The 25,379-nt window shown below is 35.3% G+C and overlaps 1 protein-coding gene across 1 annotated transcript; it reads right to left on the bottom strand.

Moving 5' to 3' along the window:
* Positions 1–1,382: 1,382 nt before the first annotated feature.
* Positions 1,383–25,053, bottom strand: PI15 (peptidase inhibitor 15). The gene is made up of 6 exons (XM_004588059.2): positions 24,905–25,053; positions 24,068–24,380; positions 6,527–6,645; positions 5,335–5,467; positions 5,094–5,209; positions 1,383–1,720 (listed from the first exon to the last, which is right to left on the bottom strand). The coding sequence occupies exons 2-6, from the start codon at positions 24,338–24,340 to the stop codon at positions 1,585–1,587; spliced, it is 777 nt and encodes a 258-aa protein (XP_004588116.1). The 5' UTR covers positions 24,341–24,380; positions 24,905–25,053; the 3' UTR covers positions 1,383–1,584.
* Positions 25,054–25,379: the final 326 nt, after the last annotated feature.

Raw genomic sequence — 25,379 nt, 5'->3', positions numbered from 1 at the left:
GTCTTCCTTCAGTACATCCACTCTCAGAAACTGCAAATGTGTGTGCAGTTTCAGGCAAGTAGCCCTCTTGTGTCATTTGAACTCTGGAACTGACTAGATTTATTTGTTCCATTATTCTTCAGAGGCATTGTCTAACCTAAATGAAACATGCATACATTTGAAAGTTAATGTGATTAAGTGTCCAAGCCCAGATATATTCTCCTCTCAGAGAGATTTCATGAATAAGTCAATATTACATGTCCAAATCACCTAAGTGTAATTTTCATATGACTTTGATTTTTCATAGTTAATAAAGAGCTGAGAATTATTCTTTCACAGAAACATGAAATAAAATTGATAATGAACCTATATAAAATCATCTGAAGAGGGCTTGGTTGACAAAATTGTGGCTGAATATGGTGCGCTTGAAGGATCTTCATTAGGACACTGAAGCCCAACATGATGTTGATTGAGTTTCACCACGTAACAACAGGCAAAAGCAATGAAGAGAGGAAAGTATCCTTGGTATACAGCCCTCCTCCAGCCCTATCCTGTTCTGGGTCCCTTCACCTCTTGCTAACGGTCCTTAAGATGTTCCCTGCCCTCAACAATCAGCCCATCTCAACTTCTCCGCCTAGCCTTTTGGTGCAAATATCTTGTTTCTGTGACTTCATGACTTGCTGTCTGCTTGCCAAAATTAAAACTCTTTAGTTGGCTTCTGAAATCTCTGGTAGGCAGTTGTCAATTCTATCCTTGCCTTTATCCCTCCAAATGCTGTCACTAAAGTTTCAGAACAATCAGTGGCTTTACAATTTGTATAGAATGGCTGATCACGTATACCAGCTACAGGTGAATGCTCCTAGAGTGGCCACTTTCTCAACACTGTATAAAAATCAACTTGCTCTTTAGGAGGAACTGTGTCTCATTATCTTTGCACTATCAGAACTTGACCAACAGAGTGCCATGGTTGTTGTAAACACTCTACACATAGCGAGCTGATATGATTTGATATGATAATGATATGATTTGAAAGATTGTTACTCATGCATCTTCTTTGATGTACCAGATAAGGTAAAAATATCTTCAAAATTAAATCTATGGCTTCATATTAAAGTTATGTCTACATCTCACTGGGTGTTATTTTGTATTATAGATAGGTGATGAAGAACCTCATCACCTCACATGTTCTTTAGAATGTGTTTTTATAATTTCCCTCAAGTTAATTCCCAAATAATACTATCTGTTACATGGCATATTATGTTTTTATGTATATACATATGGATATGTATACAGGTAAAATATCCATTTTTATTCCGAAGGAACATATTGACATAATTCCTTAAGAATTAAAGTTTTGGAGTTGGATGCATCAATTATGTTATCATTACATAAATTACATTTTCATGTGCGATTAGAGGTCAAAAATAGAAATAGATATGTTGATTATCCCACAGAATTAAAACAAACACACTAGACAAACATTTATACAAATGAATTGTAAAAGAATAACAAGATAATCATAAAATATGTATAATATGTGCAAAATTCAATATATATTTATGCCTGTGTTCCCTCAAACCATTATCCCCTGGTGGAATAGTAAGCTTATTTAAACCAGTATAGGTAGTTTGACGTTACTCCTGGAAAACACAGGTTGTCAGTACAAGATCCACCATAACTTGGAGGACATGATGAACATGGTACCCCTACTTTATATGGTGCTTCACCAATCCAGTTGCCCCTAGAAAGTGAAAAAAAAGATAGCAATGGTTATACTCATTGTTTAAGATTTGAAGGATCTTATTTCCATGTATAAGCATGGAAAGATCTTTTTGGGAATTTTAGAAAAGCACTGAAAGTTATTTCTTTGTAATTTTTAAAGTAATATGCATATATCTTGCTTTTTATTTTAATACTTTGTGAATAAGTTAGTGTTGTCTTAATCTAAAGGTAAGGCTCTACAGTGCATGACATCATCATGAACCAAGTCACATCAGATTTTTCTTTTCACTCTGGCTCCTAGCATAGAAGACTTCTTCCACACATAATCAGATGGTTTTCATTTAAATGCAACGTCTTTTAAACTCTTTGTGGAGCAGGTATTTGGCCTGATAGTTTAACTGATGCTTTATATTGAATCTGATATCTGAGTGCATAGGTTTGATCTGAATCTACTATTGATTCCAACTCCCTGTTAATGCACACCCTGAGACAAAGTGGTAATGGCTCAGGAGGAATTTGGGGAACGGAAGAATTGACCGTAGCTAGCTCTGTCTTTATGTCTCTCTGTTTTAGGCTTAGAAATTATGTGGTGGGTGATAAGCCATCATATAAACAACCAAAAAGGTGTTATACATGTTTATAAGATTGATCTCTAAAGATTAACATATCTTAGCTGCCCAGTCTTCAGACAGTAAGATATGAAAAATTCTGCTCTTGGACTAAGAGAATAATGGCCCACACAGCAAAGGAAATGATGAATAGAATAAAGAAACGTCCAACAGAAGAGAAAAACATAATTACAAACCATCTGTCTAAAAAAATCTGTCTGACAAAGGATTAACTTCTAGAATTTATAAATAGCCAGAAAAAAAAACTCAGTAACTACAACAAACAAATCAATTTGAGAATTGGTAAAGAACTTAAATAGCTCTGAAAGGGAAGCACAAATGACCAATAGTTGAAAAGATGCTCAACATTAGTACCCAGCAGTGAAATGTAAATCAAACAACAATGAGATGTCACCATCATCAGATGTCAGGATAAAGAAAGTTGGATGATATACACAGTGAAATATTATTCAGCTAATAAAAACGAGTGTTATTCTACCACATGCAGCAAAATTTGCTCAACTGGAGGACATTATGTTAAATGAAATAAACTGGACTTGGAAAGACAAATAACACCTGTTATCCCTTATATGTAGGAGTTTTAAATGAAAGGAAGGGAAAGAAAAGGGAAGGGTCCAAATAATGACTTACCAGTGTATCTATAGAAAATGAAAATATTGTGATTAACCAGATTAACTACTTATGTAGAAGAAATTATAAGATGAAAACTGGCTAATGAACTGTTACATTACAAAATGAGATGAACTTTTTAGTGACAAACAGTTCATATTTCAAAAACAAGTAACTAGACAGCTAGAGAAATGTAGTTCAGAATAGAGAAAGCAGATGTTCTTTTGCTAGTTCACTCCCCAGATGCCTGCAAAACCCAACAGCCAAGAACTTAATCCAGGTCTCCCACATGAGTGATAGCAAACTACTTTCTGCAATCACAATCTCTTCCTCCCAGAGTGTGCATTGGCAGGGAGTTGCAGTCAGGCGCTCTGGGTAGGTTTTGAGCTCAGATAGTCTGAGCAAGACATCTTACCCTCTAGGTCAAACACCCATCCCAAGATGTGATCCTAAGATCCTCACCACCCCTAAATGTAAGAGTCTTTCAGAATACTTTCAATGATGTCATATAACTACATGAAAATTCAAAAGACCCATTCTGTAATGAGGACAGCTTATTCATTTATTCCAATCTTATCCTATTCCATATTCATAATCTTACTTAAATTCACATACTTAACCCAAACTAGCAAAGTATATGGCCCCAGTCTATGCTATCAGTCTCATATTTTTGAAAATATTGGATGTAAACCTTTGGGTAACAAAAACTTAGAAAATTTACTATATGTAAATACATTATATTACAATTTTAACATAAATCACAGATTCTTATTGAAATATGATATTCCACAGATTAGCCCACTTTCAATCTCATTTTTCTCCAGTTCCATCTGATTAAATTCCTTTTCTCTCTCTGAGAAAAACAACTGTTCTTTTTCCCACCAAAAAATGTACATTTGCGATAACTTCATATTAGTGTTGGAAAAATTATGTTCTGATACAAGTCAGCATTTTAAAACGTTTTTCATTGTCTCGGTTCCAGAAGAATGGATCTTTATCGTGAGTGACCTTTACATATCAATGTAATATTTCAATCTCTTAGACCTGTAAAGCCATAATATATCTCATTAATAATATTAGAAAAATCCCAATCATTGACTAAAGATGAGAATAGGTAAGCAAATGAAAGAAAAATCTTGTTGATCATTTGGTACTATTTGGCCTATTTATGATGGGGGAAAGGAGAAAGGCTTAATAATAAAGTACAAGATGTGAGAATCAAAATATCAAGCAAATGTACATCTCAAATGCTTTTTTATAATGCAAGTGTAGTCTGTATTCCAATCCTTCACTCTCTAACACTGATGAAGAGGGAACCATTGGAAAAATCACAGTACAGTTTAGCAGGAACACTGATCCTGGCAGAGCACCATTTCAATGAGTAATGCAGTTATTCATGACACATCTTCTCAGTTCCTCCCCAGGCTGGAAGAACTGGAGAAAATCTTTGCTTGGATTTATTTTGGAAGACAACAAGGGTGTCATAAATCCTTTGCACATTTTGGTATTTATTCCAAGTGGGAACAGACGCGTGCATAAATATTGGAACATTTTATCATCTAAAGAGTTTTTATTATCAAGAGGTCATTTTGGCAAAAATTGGCAAATGATTTTAATCTTCATATTATGAAGAATGCTTAAAAATATGAGAATGTTTTGCAATTATTAATACGTTTTCTTGAGACATTTTCTGTGTGCCTTAAGATAAAGTCACTGAATATATTCTAACTAAAAAAGCGATTTATTTGCAATATTTTGCCTTCCTAGTGAAAAAGGTGAGCCAGCATTGTAACACTGATAAATAAGAATATTGTGGTATTGACAAATTCCTTAGAATATTTTTTCAGTGCCTTGGATATAGCAATGAAAATCCTGTGAAGTACAGTGTTTATTTTATAGTCACTATGACTAAAGTTAGTTAGTAGGATTTTTTGTGTCTCAACTTATTTTGTCTACTATTTTAGACTAGAACCTCCGCCTTTGTGAAAAAAAAAAAGTACCAGTTTTCAGGAATAGTTGAGTAAGTGTGGAGTTGATGACTACAGTCCATTTTAGATCTTCCTAATATTATTTACCTGTGATAAACGCCTATCAGGCTGAAAATATTAAATACCATTAAAAGATCCAGGACACAAAATCCAAGCTGGTACTTACTTTGGGGCATAGTTGCAAACCAAGTACACTGCACGTCGCCATACAGACCCCCAAACATTCATGTTTTGGCAAGTATTAATTGCACATCCTATCCGATTGGAAGTGGCCCAAACCATCTGTTAAAATAAACCAGTATATCATTATTGGTGTCGGTGTCAGAGCTAGGAAAATGCTTATCCACCAAAATGATGAAACCCTTATTTTTAAAATATGCATGAAAAGTTAAAGAAATTATAGTAACCTGAGTATAATGTGTACACATGGGACCAAAACATCTCATCGGACATCTAGGGTTGCAATCCTGAGGGTATGGAAAAGCATAATCTTTCACTTCATCATACCATGGTTTGACCAACTGAAGAATGGAGCGGTACCTAAAAAGAGAGAGAGAAAGAAAAAAGAGAGAGAGAGAGAGAAACAAGTTAGAATTCTAAAGTGGAAACATACAGTGTATCTATGTTGCATTGTAAAATAAGTGTTCTTTCTTGAAAAATTATTCATGATGTTTGAAGAGTATATTCAACAGTTACAGTTACGAGCCTCACCAACTAGAGATTTCCATTCTTTAGGCAAGACCAAGAATGAAAATTCCCAGATATCAGTGTATATTCCTGTATTTAGTACAGCAGATGTCTAGTCATGTTGAAAAAAGAAAATGCAAGTATTTCAGGAATTGTTTATATTTTACATAATCTGAGTTTAAAATGTCCTCCAAAGAATTTTATAAGCAACCCAAAGTTAGTCATACACAAATTGACAAAACAGCAGAACCTGGTACCATATTTTTCCTTAAAAAGGAATTTTTTTTTACCAAACATTTCTTCCTCATTAAGAAGAGACTTTGGAACATTACATAATGACATTCCCCAATGGTAGAAAAGTTATCCTGTTAATGGAAAGAACTATGTCCATGGCTGTGCATATGCATGTGTGTCTATATGTGTGTGTGTCTGATTGTACAATATGCCTTTTAGACATATACATATCTAATATATGTCATACATGGGTATAATATATAGATATAATTACAAATATTTGTATTTTATATGCATATGTGTTAAATGAATACTCAATAATGGGAAAATGTGCATGTGTGTACACACACAGAGATGACTTCTGTCTCAGTCTGGGAATTTTTCTAGAAGAAGAGGAGATAGGATATTTCACATGCTTAATGCATTTGCTGAAAGAAAACATAGATACAAGGTGTGTTCCAAAGGAGAAAGGGGGATCTGGTATTATTGGGCCCTTTTGGCTAATTAAATAATTCTTGAAGCCATGTAAGATATTCATAGACTGAGCACCAAGCCTGACATTAGTGGAGTGCTCAATAAATACTTTATAATATTATTTGAAATTGGTGTCATGCCTTTTGGGTTTCCATAGTTACTAAATTCCCGTGAATGAACACTATCAGTGAAACTGTTTCATACCTTCCAGTTCGTACAGATAGATTTTGGCCCAAAAATCTCAGTAAATAAGAAGGTCCATGGTCCCAAATGCAAGTAGCTGCCCAAGCCTCTGCAGATTTTGCAAGATTTTCATCCCAAACCTGTAAGAGTAAAAAAGGTTCAGCTTTCCTGGTTTGCTGGCAATAAGCATACTATTTCCAATAGCTATTTTAAGTCTGACTCCTGAGACTTAACAGAAAGAAAGCAAGTTCATACCATGACTATCCTAAGTTTTGTAAGTTGACTGTGATTTTACTATCAAGTATTTGTCACATACATCTGACATCTGGGCTTCATATATAGCGTATGTCAGGATTGGGTACAGTTAAAAAGTTTTTTTGGAAGTTCTACAAATTTGGACTGAAACGAACTTTAAAAAGCACTTTATTTGGCTCATAATGGATTTATCTAGCAGATTTTTGTATCTGAACAATTTTTAATGGACTACACCTTTATAGACTAGAGATTGCTGTTGATCAAAATATGAAACAATCTAGGTAATTTACAAATGCATTCCAGATTGATTAACAGCATCAATAATTACATCTGAAAATTTTTTGAAAAATTTTAGTTGGTGAAAATATACAAACATGATTTGCATGTCAAACTAAAATATGCTCCTAGATTTGTGACTGCCAAAACCTCTTTTATCTTATTATTTTAAAATGTTAGAACATCATAGCACACTGACCTGAATATCACAGATCTTGTGTTCTAAACCTAATTCAGCTGTCAAGATCATTGGTGCCTGACGCTATGTCAGTTACAGTATGTCTCCCATTAACTCATCCATAAATCAGGAAGATGAGAGGATGTCTTATCCAGGGTCCTTTTCATTTGAACTGCTGAATTAAGCATACTTGAGTGGCCCCATGTCAAGGTTGGGGAGGTCTGTGTCCTGTCTGCCTGTGTTGTGCTCAGCTGTGGCCCTCTGCATCCTACAGGAAAAATCAGACCTAGATTCTTTCCAAAATCATAAAAAATATCCAAAACATTTATTTTCTTTCATTTCAGTAGCTATTTATATGAAGTCATCATGTTGGATACATGATATAGATAATAAAAACAATGAAAATAAAAACTGTTCAAGACATTTAGCAATTTTACAATTATTGCACCTTTCATAATCCCATCTTTATATTCTTTCTTGTATTTAAAACCTAAATACAAGGTATGTTACTGAGAAATGAAAAGAACTTCTTTACCCGAAAAATATTTCACAAGAGTATGTTTTGTTAATTCTTATTCATAAAAGGGATCTTAATACTAAGAAAATGTATGTAGCATTGCTGATCCAAGTATTTTTAGATGTTTCTGTGTAGAGTATATTAGGTTTAGGAGAAGGTAGTTATGGAAGAGGAGGGACAACTTCTTTCTTTATCCTCCTAAATCTACTTTTAGGAAAAGAGTCAGAAGGATTTCTGCCTGTATCCATGACCTTGAAAGAACATTCTGGAAAACCTGACTAACACTGACCACATCTACACAAAGTGGGGGACATTGCCTCCATGGGAGCAGGAACTTGACAGAACCTCTAATGCCCACTGCAGGGTAAATCAGAAGTTGCTGTGTGCCTGCATGCTTTGTCTGAATGAGGGGCTCCCTCAAACCTTCTAGAGAGAGAAAGGTCCTGCTTCGGTAGGAGGTATTGAAATGTACTCTGCTCAAACTGAAATCTGACCTTACTATCTACCTTGCTCCATTGATTTCACTTCCTGAGAAAAGAAGTATAAATTATTTAACCTATTTTTCTACACTGGTATTTGTATTTGTTAATATGATGAAATGAAGTCTCTCAGATTTAAAAAGAACAAACAATGTAAACTTTTAAAATAACTATAGAACATTTTGACCAAAAAGTTGCAGTCTGAAATATAATGTAGCCTGTCCAAAAGCACTAAGTTGCAGTGCTCTTTGCCAGTGAATTTTGCCAGTATGATCATCTGAAAGAACGTAAGAACTTAGCAAAATTCAGGAATTTGTGATTTGCCTGACCATTTGACTTACTTATAAATTCCTGGGTATGCCCATGTCCTATATGCAAGTGCCTGGCTTTAGTCCTGAGTACTGTACCTTCTGATCCAACTTTGGAAGCAGTAATTAATGGTCCATGTACTTGGGTTCCTGCCACCCATGTGGAAAACCTGGATAGAGTCCTAGCTGCTATCTTTGGCCTGACCTAGCCCCAGTTTCAGCAGACATTTGAGGAATGAAAAAGAAGGGCCCCCACCCACCTCTCTCTCTCTGCGACTGTCTTTCAAACAAATAAATACATGTATAATTTTTTTTTCTGGATACTTGAAGGACAATTCAGCTGTACAGTTTTTCTGGCCACCTGTGAGATTCATTTTCAATCATTTTAATAATATACACTACAGTTTTATCAACAGGAGAAAGAAGAGCACCAGAATTCCCTATTTCTATGGAATATCAAGCAAACAAACAGTTAATATTTTTATTAGATAAACTTGTTATTTAGTTAGCTTTTATTCAGTTACATTCCTGTCTTTCTGAATAAATGCTTTCACAAATAATTTTCTTGTAAACACTTAAATCTTGTCTCCTGAGAATGAAGCAAAAATTAAAGATGTGTATGAATGCATAAAAACACTAGCATGACCAAGTAGAGATATTATGACTAAATTAGGTAATTTACAAAACAAAATGGCTCATTAGATATGTCAGAGCTTCCATATTTTTGGAAGTCTGCATTGTTCTCCCAAATTGTTTTCACCCATTTTTTGTTATTAAGAGCCATTTACTTAGCTAATAAAATGATTGACTTAGTGTTGGCTGAAAAATGTTCATCGTGATCCATTCTGTTTACTAATTTTAAGATAGTTTAAGTTGGACACAGTATCTTGCTTTTAAATCACCAGAAACTGAAAGTGCATAGTCAAATGCAAGGGAAAACTGTAAAATTCAAACTGATGTCGTTTAAATATCTAGAGGTAGGTGACCCCAGGAGAGAGGCACAGTAGGAAAAGCATACACAATATCCATTAAGTTCAGGAATGTTTACAACTTGAACTAAAGAATTACAAGATTGAGCTGGACAATGTGGGAGAAGGGTGTTTTTGTAAGTTGATAAAATTGGATAATGATGTGAATCCAACCCAGAGATGAGTTTCTCTCTCTTTTTTTTAAAGATTTATTTATTTATTTTATTACAAAGTCAGATACACAGAGAGGAGGAGAGACTCTCAGAGAGGAAGATCTTCCATCCGATGTTTCACTCCCCAAGTGAGCTGCAACGGCCCATGCGCGCCGATCCGAAGCCCGGAACCAGGAACCTCTTCTGGGTCTCCCATGTGAGTGCAGGGTCCCAAAGGTGTTGGGCCGTCCTCGACTGCTTTCCCAGGCCACAGGCAGGGAGCTGGATGGGAAATGGAGCTGCCAGGATTAGAACCGGCGCCCATATGGGATCCCGGGGCGTTCAAGGCGAGGACTTTAGCCGCTAGGCCACGCTGCTGGGCCCGAGATGAGTTTCTCTTAACTTCTTCTTAAGTGTTGAAATCCACAATAGGTGTGGCAATAGCCAGAAAATGTAGCACAAATGGCATCTGAAGCTCCCTTCTGCAAATCTCACCAGTATTTCTGACCAATCAGAAATGTAATCTAAGTGGAAGACAATTCTAAAAATATCTTGGGGAGTTTAACTCTAATTTTTTTTGCTTAAGTGGATACTATTTTTAAATTTGAAAGATAATGTGCAGAAGCATTTAATGGGATCCAAATTAAAGTTTAAAAGTAAGGACATTTACAGCAGAGAATCTGTGCTTATTTTCTGTTAATAATACTTGCAGTGATTAAGGGAATGTGACCTGAACACTAAGAGTTTAGTTTTATATTTTCAAATTAAGATATGGAAATGAATAATTTCTTAAATGTGTGGTTTTATGTTGAAAATAAGAAAAAAAGGTTACATTTAAAAAATTACTGCCACATTTAGGAGAACCTAAGAGTCAGTTTTACATAACTGTCATAAATATCTGGAAAAGAACAGTATGAATATGCTCCCTTCTAGATACTAGAAGAATATTAATACTATTCTTCTAGATACTAGAAGAATATTAATAAATCTGTCAAAACAAGTATTTTGTGAAAAGAACAAAAGAATTTTTAAATTGAAGCTAAGCATTTAAGGAAGAAATAATTTTATGTGTTAAAGTGACTGCTGAAAAAATCAGCTCATGTGGTAAACATCTTAAAAGACATAGAATATTAGAAATGCCAGATTGAAATTTTGGAGGCACATTTAGACCTGGTTACCGGCATGGCTCTGATAGCAATGGCATTTGAGACAATATTACATGTACTGTGAACGTTCATTTAGTCTCTTACATATTTATGTGGCTATTTCTCATATACATAGGCAAGCATGATAGCAGTTTCCATGGTCAAAGATTTGATTTTGTTTTAATAGCTCAGTTAAGACATTTGATCTTTTACTCAGACTGGGAAACAATACTGATGGACAAAAGTGAAAAATGACTGTTAAAAAGAATTAAATGATGATAAAATTACTTCCCCTGCAGGCTGCTTCAAAAGCTTTAAAACACTTCATGGACATAATTGTGGTTCTGCTTTAAAATTAGTGTGTTTATGTTCATTAGATAGAAATACTTGTTAAATGCTTCATGATGGAGGCAGAGAGCTGAATAGGTAGGAACCACTATTAAACAGGAGGTTGCAGACAAGCATTTGGTGGAGCAGTTGATACGCTTCTTGGGATGCACTTATTGCAGTATCAAAGTGCCTGGGTTTGGGTCCCAACTCTGCTCCTGATACCAGCTTTCTGCTATTATAACTGCAAGGCAGCAGGTGATGGTTCAAGTAGTTGGGTCTCTGCCATCCCCTGGGGAAGCCCAAATTTAATTCTTTTAAGGAGCAGCTCTGGCTGTTGGGGACATTTGGAGAAGATAACACCTCTCTGTCCCTCCCTCAGCTGCTCCCCTCTTCATTCTGTCTTCATCTCTCCCCTTGCATTTCAAGGAAATATAGTCTAAACATGAAAACCAAAATTAGTGAAGATGCAGTACTGAAACTTAGGCCTGGAGATGGATGGCTTGTAGAAAGAGAAACAACTGCCCCAGAGAAATTCCAAATATTTATAACTCTACTTCTGAAACCAGCTCCTGGAGTGTTTCTCATGTTTCTGAATGATGATGCTTTTCTTCTAGTTTGGCAGTCACTAACTGTGGCACATAGGCCACCTTGTCCATTACTGTGACTGTTTCTCTGCTGCAAAAGCAGAGGTAAATAGTTACAGCACAGACTATTAAGGCCCATAAATCTGAGCATATTTGCTCTTGGACCTGTATAGTAAAAGTTTACTGACACACTTATTCCTGGTTGTTCAGGCCAAAAATCTAGCAGAGTCATCTTTGAAAGGATATTTAAGTAGAGTGTTGATTAAGAAATCAAAGACAAAAAGACATAATACTTTGTGTCAAGTGCTTTGAAATAAACAAAGATCTATTAAAAACGTGCAAATTGTAATTATTGACTTGGGAGTTGAAAAGTAGGAGAGCAGGATTGAGTCTCAGATGGGAAATGACAAGTATAACTTGATTTCCAGATTATTTAACTAAAGGCAAAAAAGAGAGAGAGAGAGGGATAGGGGGAGGGAGGAAAGAGACCAATAAATTAGTAAATTTGCTCCACCAAAATATTACTCCTCTCTAACCAGTTGATTCCTTTCCAAGAAGGAAATGGGACTGATGGCTCTAGACTTTTAGACTTTACCACTTTGGATAATCTGCAAATCCTGATGTGTGAGGGTACGACAAACTGTTACGGAGAATGGAATTCAAAAGAAGTTTGAAGTCATCCATATAAGGTTCTCAAAACTGATAGAAAATGCATATGATCAAAACCTGTTAATAACTGTCAGCATTTTGCAACAAGAAAAAAAAACTCTACACAATTTGTTGTGGCATCCTCATATGTAAACTCAATTAACCTCTCCCTCTCTCTCTCTATATATATATATACACACACACACACACATACATATATGTGTGTATGTATGTGTGTGTATATATATGTATATATACATAATCCTGAAAAAGAGAATTTTAAAATGTAAATCAATCTTTTTTCATTAACAGTATCCAGTTTACTTACATATATATATGTGTGTATGTGTGTGTGTGTATTTTAGGAGAAAGCAAGATTGAGAGAGAGAGCTCATCTGCTGATTGTTACTCCAGATGTCCAAAAGAGCAGTCTGAACCAGGCCGAAACTGGGAGCAAAAACTCCACTCAGTTTTCCCACATGGGTGACAAGGAACCAGATACTGCAGTGATCACCTGATGCCTTCCAAGACATGTAAGCTAGAGGAGGAAGCAGAGCTATAACAGGCTCTCTGATACAGGACGAACTTGTCCCAAAAAGCATCTAACCACTGTGCCAAATGACCATACCAACTTTTAATTTTGAATCGTTGCAATAATATATCAATTATTAATTAAAAAATCTAAAACTATGCAAGTCCACATTATGCAGCACAAGCTAAACATGCCTATTTTAGCATGAATGTGCTTACAGTTCATGGTCTCTGATGGAAAGTAGCCTTGCTCCATTATGCTCATTCAGATGAATTATTTTTCTCCTTTTAATAGTATTAATGGAGAAACGAGAGAGAGTGACCTTGAAACTGTTTTCTGCCCCAAATCACCTTACAAACCTGCCAAGTAGTGACTGTTGCTTTATCTTAACTAAAGAAAAAGGGAAGAAAAACAAATTTCCATATAAATGAGCATAATTTTGTATAATTAAATCATTTGTGTGCCTCATAAATGAGTATTTATTAAGAAGCAATGAATAATGTGAATACAACCATTTTGGGCCTCTGCAAACATGTGGGAGACCTGGAGGTAGTTCTAAGCTCCTGGCTCCATTCTGGCCTAGGTATTGCAGATCACTTGGGAAATGAATCAGCAGATGGAAGATTCTCTCTCCCTTCTTTGAAATAAAGGTAAATAAATAAATGTAAAAATAATACTAAGCAGGATTGATATACACTGAACCTTACAAAGCTTAGGAAAGGAAGTAAAAATACTATAAATAATAAATAGATAGTTGTACATTATAATGAATTATATGAGTGTGACTATTTTATATATACTATGCAAGTATAATCACATAATACAGTATGTAAGGAAGATACATAAAGGTAGTATGCTACTTAAGACTCATTTCTTTGATGTTTTCATTGTCAATCAAATACTTTTCCAAGAATCATTCCATGTTCTGGACTTAAGTATTTAAGCCATAGCCATAGCATTCACTTACTCCTTTAAGGAAGCAGGTGTTTAAGCAGATTGGATTAATACTGAAGTTAAATTATACCGCAGTAGGGGAGTGATCTCTCTGGAATAATTGTTTTGATTTAACTTGTCACTTATTTAGAGGTATGCTCTGTGGCAATTAAGTGGATACTTAACCAAATGACAATTTTTGGGGGGCTCGAATTTTTGTCCTGAATCATTATCTAAGGTAATTCCTAAAGTGCATTCTGGAGTTCTCACCAGAGAAATAACTCAATAATATTCCATAGAACTTTTGAGAAGGAAAATGGCTTAACCTAATTTTTGACCAATCAGAGTTAACCAGGGAAACATCAAGGGTTGGAGACCTTCAGTATGTACTCTTGCAGTGGTTCTGAGAATATCATATATTGCCCTATTAATTAAAATATCAGAAGTAACATGTGGAAGAAATATGTATATAACTTTCCAAAAATCCAAAATCCTGAAGAAGAGAATTTTAAAATGTAAATCAATCTTTTTTCATTAACAGTATCCGGTTTACATTTGAAAGACACATTTGACCCACAAGTAATTTAGTTTGTGAGGATAAAAATAAACAGAAGAATGTGCAAAACAAATCAGCCTAGTAACTTTGGAAGATATCCACAGAAATGGAGAGTAAAATATGATCTCTACTGTGTTTAGTCAGGTCAGGTCAATCCCAGACACCTCACTGTAAGAACACACCAACAGTGGGCAGGTCAGTCCTTATTCAGAAACAAATAGCTTCTAATTCTTCAGATCTCACTGTGGATAGAGTTAAAGTATGCACAAGTGGAGTAAGGGGTGAGCATAGTCCCCGATTTTCTATTCTATTTGTGATGTAGCTTTCTATCTTTCCCAGGATTTTCAGAAGATAAGTATCTTTGTATAACCTTTCCTAACAGCCTGTGTTGGCAACACTGTACTTGGGAGAGCTAATATGTGTAGCTGTTTAACACAAAAGGGTCAGAAAGAGTTTGTCAATGACATAGAGGATTTCTTCCCTCTTCATACCCACACAAAAGCTTGAAGTACTGTTGTAGTACAGTTTTTTTTCTGCATAGTTTTAAAAGCAAACAAAATAGAGGGTGAAAAATATGATTTCCTATGAACAAGTTCTTTCTGACACACAAATAGAAAATTCTCTAGTCAGTGGGCTTAAGAACCGCACAGTTGAACATATGAAGAGGAGCATGTATTGTGGTGATATTTCAAGCTTGATTTACTTGCTCTGTAACATTGGAGAAGTTACTGGCACTCTAAGTGTAGGGTACTTATCTCTTCACAAGGGAAATTGTCACCATCTCTCCAGCCTGTTTTGAATATTAATGATCAGTGACTGGAGGATATGAAGTGTAGCTCTAATAAGGAAAGAATATACTTTAAAAAAAATCAAAATTTAAACATTTTTATTAATGTGTAATGTTTATGTATTTTGACAAGCAATTGGAACTACTGTTGCAGGGGTTCAAGGATGATGATGATATTTTGAGCTAGATAGTCATGTAAAAATAGAAATCAATGTGAAGTACCCTTTTATCATGTTATCAAGCATTAATACCAACTAATCCTTCAGTCATATAAAGTGAAAAGGATATACCCTGAATAACCTAAATAATGAGAAATAGAATAGTTTAGAAGTTTAAAAATTTATTATTTTGTCTCTTTATATGCTGCATTAGCTAATGTCTGTTTATGGATTCTAGCACTAGTGCTTCTTTCCAGGCAACCATTTTATCCACCAGCTATCATCTAATACTGGAATCATGACTCAGGAAGCCATTCTAACATGTGGTTATTTTTTTTTTGGCTTCTCAGTGTTACAGTTTTCTAAAAATGGACTTCCTGATTATTAAATGTGGTACACATACAAGTTTCTTATCTTTCTACTGCCCACTCAGCCAGAAGAATGCTTTTCCACCTACACTGCCTGCTAAAAACATGATCTCTCTGGAATGCAGAGACATTGCGTACAAGGCTCCTATTTAACTAGATTATGAAGTATGGATTTGGTTAATTTTATATTCAAAGAAAACACTGTGTCCTTAAGTAACATCTTTGGACTGTTTCAGGTTGGGGCAGTTGGTATGAGATTTTACCAAATTTCATGAAAATTTAGTCTAAAATATAATTTGTTGGGTTTCATTTATATGTGTGTCAAAAAAAAAAACCAGCCATTCTTGGAACCTGATGTGCCCTCTGTGTCACCCTCCCCACACCTTTAAATGTTCCATCACCCTAACACTGTGGTCCCCAATTGTAGAAGCTATGTATAATGGAGACAGGAAGTATTCAAATCTTATCCCTCCAAACCTTAGTTGGAGATATTTTTTTTCATATATTTTCCTTGTTCAGTGCAAATTGATAGTTATCTATCTGACCCCAGTCCGAAAGTATTCTAAAGTTCAAACATCAAGTTCACACCAAGTCCATAGCTATTTAGTTGTCATTGATTGATAAGTCATTTTCAGATATATTGTATTCATCACACCAAACTTGACAGACTATTCAGGTTCTATTTCTCCTAAAGTTATTTGAGTAGTTTCCAAAGACACTTTATTCTGAACACGTCAAGAAAACTAGGTAGGCCTGGATGCTGCGTAGGTCCTGAAACAACTTTGGATGAGCTGTGATTTGTACTTTAGTGCTTGTTGTAAAATAAACTGTATTTTTATCTTGTGAAAATTTTTGGTTAAATTTCCAGGTATAAAATCATCCATCCCGGCTGACTCCATAACATTCTCCTACCATTGTTGTGCAAAGTGGCCCATTTTAACTACCAAAGCATATTCCAAGCCAAAATTCTTGGTAGTAAAAGAATGTTCCTACCCACACACTAGCTACGTTTTTCAAACTCTATAGATGTGCACTCTGGATGATAAGCCTGCAATTGGCTCTCTGACACTTGGTCTTTTGAATTCTGTTACTCAGTTGCTGCCCAATTGTTTTGGTTGAAAGCAGAGACATCCGCCTTGATTGCCTAATAATATAAATCCTCCATTTCATATCAATAGCTTATTTTTGTAGAATACATCTAAAGTATTCAGTAGCTTTAATTCACTTGATCTAATTATTTGATCCCCCCTATGTCCCTATTGCCTTTAACAGTTGAAGTTTCCAATGTATTTTACAATAGCCACTTGACAATCTGCCTCTCTCCAGTGCCTTCCTCAACCTGAGGCCAGATGATTTTCTTTTTCTTTTTTGAATTATCTGTTTGTTTAGTATTTAAAAGGTGAAGACACAGAGTTCTCATTTTCTGGTTTACTCTCCAAATACCCTCAACAGTTGGAGCTAGACCAGTCTGATTCAGGTCTCCCATGTGGTGTTAGGGAGTCAACTACCTGAGCCATTATCTGCTGCCTCCCAGAGGGTGCATTAGCAGTAGGCTGGAGTTGGGAATGAAGCCAGGATTCCAACTCAGGAATTTTGGCATGGGATACAAATATCCCATGCAATTTCCTAATTGCCGCATCAAATGCAAGCCACCAGAATCACCATATGAAATGTAAATGTGATCATATAACTTCCCTACTTAATAAGAATTGTTTTTGATCTTTCAGTTGAATTGAAGTAAGTATTTTAGTGTCTTCCCCAAATTCATAAAACACCATTCTTCAGGCCACACTGATTTTTTTTTCCATGCCTTCAGTATAGCGTATACCTCCTTACAACATACTACACATTCCTTCATTCCTTAATTCCCGCTTTCATTCATTGTTTATGTTTAGCATTTTAAAGGCATTCTTCTAGAAACTTTCACTCCTACTCATTGTTCATGTCTGCACAAGTTTCATTTATGCCATCCGAAAGTGCCCTGTGTTTATGCTAGTTCTGCACAGAGCACACTGCTTTGCCCACTTGTCTGCTCATAATACTTCCTATCAAGGAGCGTCTCTTTCTTTGTGTTGGGTCTCTCCATCCAATGCCAGGCAGAGGAAGGAATATTGGGGAAGGAGTGAATGTAGATTTTTGGACATGGCCCACTAGATCTCCACAATTAAACATTCTAACTAAAACCATTACAGAATTTCATCTAGTTGTCCTACAAATATTTACCCAATCCTCTGTGAAACAGGCGTGATGTTGGGTTCTACTGAGACTCAGTGGGAGCATAATAAATTATTTTTCTATAGCATTGTAGGTAACTTAGTAGTATCTGATATCAAAATAGGCAGTGTTAAATACTAGGAAGTGTAGTCACCATATTCATGGCCTATATGTGATTCATCGATTTTTGTTCTCGCCCCTGATTCTGATATTTCAGAAATATCTTGTATTAGTCTTTTTACATTTAAATTTCTTACACTGTGTATTGAAAATGGGGACAAAATGTTCTTCCTTTAGTTGGCTCTGTATGTGAAGAGCTGAACAAAAGGAAATAGCCTTCAAGGATACAACCTTATTTGTTCATATACAAGAAATACTAAGCAACATGCTCCTTGGAATGAAAATCCTACAAAATGTGCCCAGTCTACGTTTGAAGCCAAGGCACTCAAGGTTCTACATTCAGGACAGCAGGAATGCAGGGTTCCAAACATGCTGGAAAAATGCCTGCCTGTCAGCAGTCTTTCTCAGTTCACTGCTAGTTGGCAGCTCTTCTCAGCAGGCCTTCTAGTAGTCACAAAAGCATTCATTCAAGAGATTTAGGTTAGACACATCAAATTTCTGTCTATAACAACAAACCCTTCCCAAATGAGAGGAAATATTTCATCTGTGACAATTTGAGTATGTAACTCCATTGAGAAACATAAAAAGCCCAATAAATAAATAAGGATAGACACAAATGTTTAGTCAACTATGGACTGAAAGGGAAAAAAATCCAATATACATTATCCACTTTACATTACCCATTATTCTCTTCCACATGGAGTCCAACTCAAGAAGGTCAGAAGTATACTTTATTCTCAGGTCACAAATTGCCAGTCTAGGCAAGTAGCCTATTGGCATTCTTGAAGATGGCTTCATCTGTTCTCCATTCATTTATTCAATATTTTCTGTTACTCTACAAGCTTCTGTGACTTGATAACAAGTACTTTTCTATTTTACAGGAAAGCATAGGAGAAGTCATGGCCTGATCTTTGCAAATTGTATTTGCAACAGGTCATATTACTAATATAGCTAATTTTGCTTTTTGAAATTTCATCAAGAAGCTTTTTTTTTTTAAATTTTAAGGTACTCAGATATTTATATCATTTTCTTCACATTGTCTCTTCACCTGCCTGTCTGTTGTTTTCTATCATCTGTTAAGACTGTAATACCATGCACAGCAATTTGATTATTTGTTTCCACCTGTTACTGTATATAGGTTTAGCTGAACAGTTTTTCCTTCCCTTAGTCAACAGTCACAACTTCACTGGACTCTTTCACAGCCAAAGTCAGTGCCAAAAACTGTTGAGGGGAGCCATTCTAAAACACAACTCTAGCCCAACTATACAACTTCACAGGCTCTCTAGTTGGTTTTCTGTTACATAATACTCACCTATTTCTCAAACTTTATATATATATATATATATATATATATATATATATATATATATATATATATATATATGGCTACAGTGTTGTGATTTTTCTCTATTGGGGATTTTATTCTTGCATTGCTTTGCCTGCTGTAACCATCAACTCTGAGTCTTCCTAAACATCTATGCTTTAAGATCCTTTCACAATTTGCCTACCAGAGATTATCACTTCCTTCCTTGACTTCTCTGCAATATTTGTCTGTACTTCTTGTATCGCATCAATTTTTCTTTATAATGGATCATTTATAGTATAAAAACAAAGAGTTCTGTCTTTGAATACCTCTTAATCTCAAAGAGGCCTAAAATTTTTTAAATTAATTTGCTCAACTGCCTTGAATTCAGAGATCATCCTACAAATTTTACTCCATGTGTGAATCTTATAACTTCATTGTTTGAGGAGATATTTTTATTCTAAGAAACTAGTGTGGTTTGTGGTTTGTAGTCATAGTTTAAGCTACCCCTTGGAAGAATGAAAAACAGTTGGTGTCCAAGGAGCTCTGGAAATTAGTCAATAAACTGATTGTAGATAGAAGTCAAAAGTAAAGAAGTGTTATTTGCATATTGCAAGCTTTATCTGTTATTTTTGTGTAAACATGCTGTTATAGAAAGCTAAGTATTTCCCAGAATTTGATTTTTCTTTTTTTTCTTTTTCTTTTCCTTTTTTTTTTAGCCAAAATCATGGACAATATTTCCAAAGAAGGTATTTTATAATTGTAGTATGAATGTCAACATTCTGGTGTTCAATTTTTTCCTTCTTCATTCCATGAAATGTATACTATCTAATATAACTAAGGAAGATAAAGTTAACCTTAATGGATATTTTTGGATTTGCAAAAAAGTTATTTTGGGTGGGAGGGATAAAATATGTAATGATAAAACTTGTATTGAAATGTTTATAATGTCAAAATTGATGCTATTAATAAACATACAGGAAATTGATCAGGAATTTTGAGATAGGAAAAGGTGATTTGGCAGAGCAGTTTAAGACACAAAGTGAGGTGGGGTTTACTGCACGCTTTGTCAGTGCTTGGGTTCAAGTCCTGTCTCTGTTTCTGATTCCAGTTCACACTGATGTGTCCTCTGTGAGACAGTGGTAATGGCTCAAGTATTCGGTTTCCAATCACCCATGAGGAAGATCCAGATTGCATTACCAGATGCTGGTACAGCCCAGCTTTGGTAGATATTTTAGGAGTGAAACAATATAGGATCTCGCTCCCTTTTAACTAAATAAATAACATTTTAAAAGATTGATAAACATAGACTTAGTATTTTGAAAGTTTAAAATTAGAGAGTTAGCAAGAAATGTACAAATTTAAATCCTAATCTGTGATAAGAAGAGACCAAAAACTTGAAAGGCTACAGCTATGCAAGAGAAAGGGAAATTATATGTGATAAAAGAAATACCAAGAAGTGGCCCAGGATTCTGATTTATAACACTCGAAGGGTATCATTATTAATAGAAGGAGTAAGATAAGCAGAAAACATTAGAGGGAGAGAAAATTGTAGGTGGAAAGGATTACAAACGAGGCTAGTGCAATGTGAAAAACCCTGGACCAACGACAGTCTTCAGGAGGCCCTTTGGGTGGTATCACTTACTGATGAGGAGAAATTGGACACAAAGCTGGTGATTCAGAGAACAAATGTTTATGAGGCAGTCATAAGTAGGGGGTGTCCTAGGTTTGTGAAGTACATAGTACAGGTTAGGAACTGAGCTATCTTTCTAGTTGTTTATAGCTCTGCCAATGTTGAGCAAATTAAAGGCAAAGATCTATTTTTCACCTGATCTAAAGAATTACTCACTTGCAGTGTAAGCTAACTGTTTTATTGTATGTTCCTCCTAGTTTTCTCTGGGTCTTTGTGTAGGCTCCAAATGATGAATTCCATATGTTGATTAACTTAGAGCCTTTGGTCTTCCCTACTATTATTGAGGCTCACTCCCTTACCTCCTTCAGGCCATTCTCAATGACAAAGTATTAAATATGGAATCTACCCCACAACCCACTTTATTTTTCTTCATAACCTCATCACTTTCTAATATACTGTGCGATTTATTATATTACTGCCTACTGGGGTTGGCGAAGAGTCAAAGAGTCTGTTTTTATTCACGAATATTTTTATGATGCTTAGAAAAGTACCTACCATATAGTAAATGCCCAGTGAATGTTAGATGCACAAATTACACATGTGAACAAATTATATTTAAATTATTTATAGGGATATTTGAGACAGTTTTGATTTTATTCATGAAGATTATTGCATGGCCACTCTTTCCCATATCATTCACTGAACTGAGGAAGCTAATCAGGTATGTGTTATATAATTAGTATTGTATATGGTTCTTACAAAACACATTATTTGCGGTGGTTCTGACAAATAGAATATGAATGCCATAAGATTTCAGTTGGCACTTTTAGGAAAGGAGAGAAAAATATCTTGATAACTATAGGGGTTTTCCCCCTGGGACATTTATTAGCTCTAATAGTTGAAAAGATGCTCTCCAAAACAAGGATGGGTTGGTGAATAAGATAAACCTACATTCTAATTTCAGTTGTTCAACTCATTATCTCTACTAGGGCTCCTCATTAACCTCTGCAGGTCTAAATGATTTTATTTGTAAAATGAAGATCATAATCTCAGCCTCACAGGAAGTTTGTGAGGTATCAAATGATCTCATCTAGGGAAACAGTTAAGTTTTGGCACAGAGAAGTAATTAAAACATGAATGTGGAATGAACTGAATTCATTATTGATAAGTTGAGGAAAATGTGTTTTTAAAAATGTGACTGCTCAAACTCTCTCTCTACTGTTTCTTACCCACCTATCAAAAACAGGTTTTGAACCTGTTTTGATAAATCTGTTCTCATTGCCATTAACATAGTGCACTGTACTGTTTGTTTATTAAGTGGATATTAGGTATACCATTATCTCTTTTACAGATAAGACAACTGGGTTTTAGACACTTTAAGAAGCTCTGTGGAAAAACAAAAAGCAAATGGTTGACTTAGTACTGGAACCCAGAAGAGTGTTCCTCTAAAGTTGACTCAGCAATCTAGGCCATGACTTTATTCTCCAGGACATAATCCCTGCCAAAGTATATTCTAAATCTGAAGCCTGGGATATTTTGCCTTTTTGAGCTCATAGAATATTATGTATATTCTTTCATAATTTATAGTAGTTTAAAAATATATTTGTTCCTCTTCTTTTTACATATCTACTATGCATTCTTAAAATACCTCCTCTGTGTAAGTAAACTTTTTTTTCTGTTTTTAGCTATTGAATGGATTTTCATTAGACATCTTTCGCAAGAAATCCAAGCAAATGTGTGATGACTGTCTCTTTAGCCATAGGTTCCTGTCTAATTACTCTTTAGTGCAGCCATTCCTCATGACAACTCTGTATGTCAGGTATTATATTTATCTTCCTATTAGAGGCGATAAAAATTAAATATAGTGAGATCATACAGTTTGTATTTCAAGTCTTGGATTTGAGACCTCACATTTGAGTCCAGAGTCCATAGTTTTAACCAGAAGTTCATATTGATCCTCACATACCAGGTATGATTATTTTGTTTTCATTAATAAATTCTTGGAAAATACAATTTCATAGTATTTGAATTATGTTTCTGTAAACTATGACTCTCATACATTGTTTGAAAAATCTTTATTTTTCCTGGGACGCTGGCATCCACAGTTAGTCAAACTTGACAACCTTATTTATATGAAATAGATAAATCAAAAATTGAACGTAAATCCCAAATTTCAGTTCAACTCTTAAAGCATTGTTAGTGGTATCACTCCTCGCTTCCTTCTTTGGAAATACTACATTGGAGGTCTCCAGTACTGCAAACAATCTGCATGCTTTAAATCACTAACTTGCACAAATTCAAAACCAAAAATAAACTTTTACAAGACTCTTTCCTGTCTATGCCGACTTAGGTTTAATTTTTTTCACTTCCTAAGTAGAATGATTTAAACATAGAGTCTATTTTTAAGAGAGAGAAAAGGAATCTGTGCACAGCAAGTTGGAACAGTGTGTAAGCACCCTGGCTTCACTGTTATCTGAATGACAAAGCACTAAATCACAGGGTGGAAAAAGTCAGTGTGTTCTCTTAGAATACAAATAGATTAGCATCAGGAGAAACTTTGTCCAAGAAAGGGAAAAGACATCTACCAAAAGAATAAATCATGCACACTAAACCTATAATTTTAAAAAATAAGAAACATTTTAGCTAGTAAATGTAACTATCAGATAAAGAAACACAGAGAAAGTTCCATGTGACATTTTGTAAAGTGTCCTTTCCAAGTGTCATCAGTCAACATAACCCTTATCTTTGGGTCTTTATATCCTTTATATGATTGATCAATGACTATGAATTAAGAAAAATGTGTGCCTGGTCTCTCTCTCTCTCTCTCTCTCTCTCTCTCTCTCTCACACACACACACACACACACACTCTCTCTCTCACACACACACACACACACACTCTCTCTCTCTCACACACACACACACACACATGCTACTCCTTTTAATTCTATGGTGGAACAATATTTAACATTTCTAGGCATGTAAGAACCTTTCCTAAGCTAAAATGTGTTAAAAACCAATTTTCCATGACATGTTAACACCCACATTCCCTTTAAGTTCTTCTAATATACAATTTAAAATTTTCTCACTCAGAACTCAAAGAATAAGTTTTCCTCTTACCATATATTCCATGTTTGCTGCTGGTGGAAACACTTTTCCCCGAACTTGATTATGATAATCAAGAATGGCGATCATGTCATTCTGCGAAATGTAGCGTTTCCGCCTGGCTTTGGGGAGATCCGCAGAATCTAGCTGTGCTTGTAGAGCTGCTTCAATATCAGTGAAATTATTGGTTGGCGGGGATGAGTCAGTGGAATTGAGTAAGATGACGGTACTTGCTTCACAGAGAAGGGAGAACATGAGCGCACTGCTGACGGCAGAGATTGCTATCATGTTGAGGGGTGGAGAACAAGAGGCCACCGAGTTTACTTTGCTTTAAATCAGAAAGGCAGAGTTAGGATATATGGGGGAAATAGAGCCAGAGGGGATGAATTTACAAAGTCAACATTAGGAAGCATTGCTTGGTCTGACTTTCTCCAAACCCAAAAAATTGAACTCAAGCCTAGGAGACAATTATAGTGAAATCTACCCATTTTGTTGATATTAGGAGGCAGACCCCCAAGAGGGACTTCCTAGAGCTAGAGAAAAATAAACAGCATGATCACTAACCCTGAATAAATGTGAAACATTTGTCCCACAAAATGCAATACTGATGATTAATTTTCAGTAACATGTTTAGAAATTGAAGTTCATCTTGAGAATGAAAATAAAAAAGTTCATCACAGGTGACAACAGAGAATGTGTTGATATTTTCTCCCAGAATTATATGTACACAAATGTGCACAAGTGGTAGAACACATACAAAAAAGTAATAGTCATCTAATTGCATTTCTTTAAAATATGTGGCTTTTAAAAATCAATGCATGCAATACAAACATGTTGAGCCAAGCAGCTTACCTGTGCACCGTGTCAAAATGAATTAACTGTTCTTCCAAAAATTAAGTTTTTTTGCTATGTTGTAGCATTAACTGTTGTAAGAAGAGTATGTCTTATTAGAAAATCTCAGAGAGCAAAAGTCTGCAAGGTTTGAATGCTGCTGGCTACAGAAGCAGCTAACAGCTTTTATATGTCACAGTTTGCAACGTCCAGAAAGGGCAGTCTTTCTAAGGGTCTCTCTTAGCCAAAATCAAAGGGGAGGGGCTTTGGATAGAAAAAAAAAAACAGTGATTGGGTGGCAACCTTTTTTATGTGGGTGGTGAGGAAATTGAGTCACACCCACAGCTTACAAAGTACAAACCAAAAAAGACAAACCCTTTTTTTTTTCTCTGGGCTTCCACCTTTTCTGAGTGGCTAATTTTTTTCTCATTTAGTGCTTTCGAGTTCCTGGTTCCCATACAAAAAAAAAAAAAAGAGGAAAAAAAAAAAAAGGACT

The sequence above is a fragment of the Ochotona princeps genome, chromosome 9 (assembly GCF_030435755.1).
Source record: "Ochotona princeps isolate mOchPri1 chromosome 9, mOchPri1.hap1, whole genome shotgun sequence".
Lineage (NCBI taxonomy): Eukaryota > Metazoa > Chordata > Mammalia > Lagomorpha > Ochotonidae > Ochotona > Ochotona princeps.
This window is presented reverse-complemented; position numbering and strand designations above follow the sequence as displayed.

Coding starts and splice junctions, on each gene's coding strand:
- PI15 (XM_004588059.2), bottom strand. CDS start 24,340: ATGATAGCAATCTCTGCCGTCAGCAGTGCGCTCATGTTCTCCCTTCTC. Junction 5,210..5,334: donor TGTGTACACATTATACTCAG/GTTACTATAATT, acceptor TTATTTTAACAG/ATGGTTTGGGCCACTTCCAA. Junction 1,721..5,093: donor GTTTGCAACTATGCCCCAAA/GTAAGTACCAGC, acceptor TTCACTTTCTAG/GGGCAACTGGATTGGTGAAG.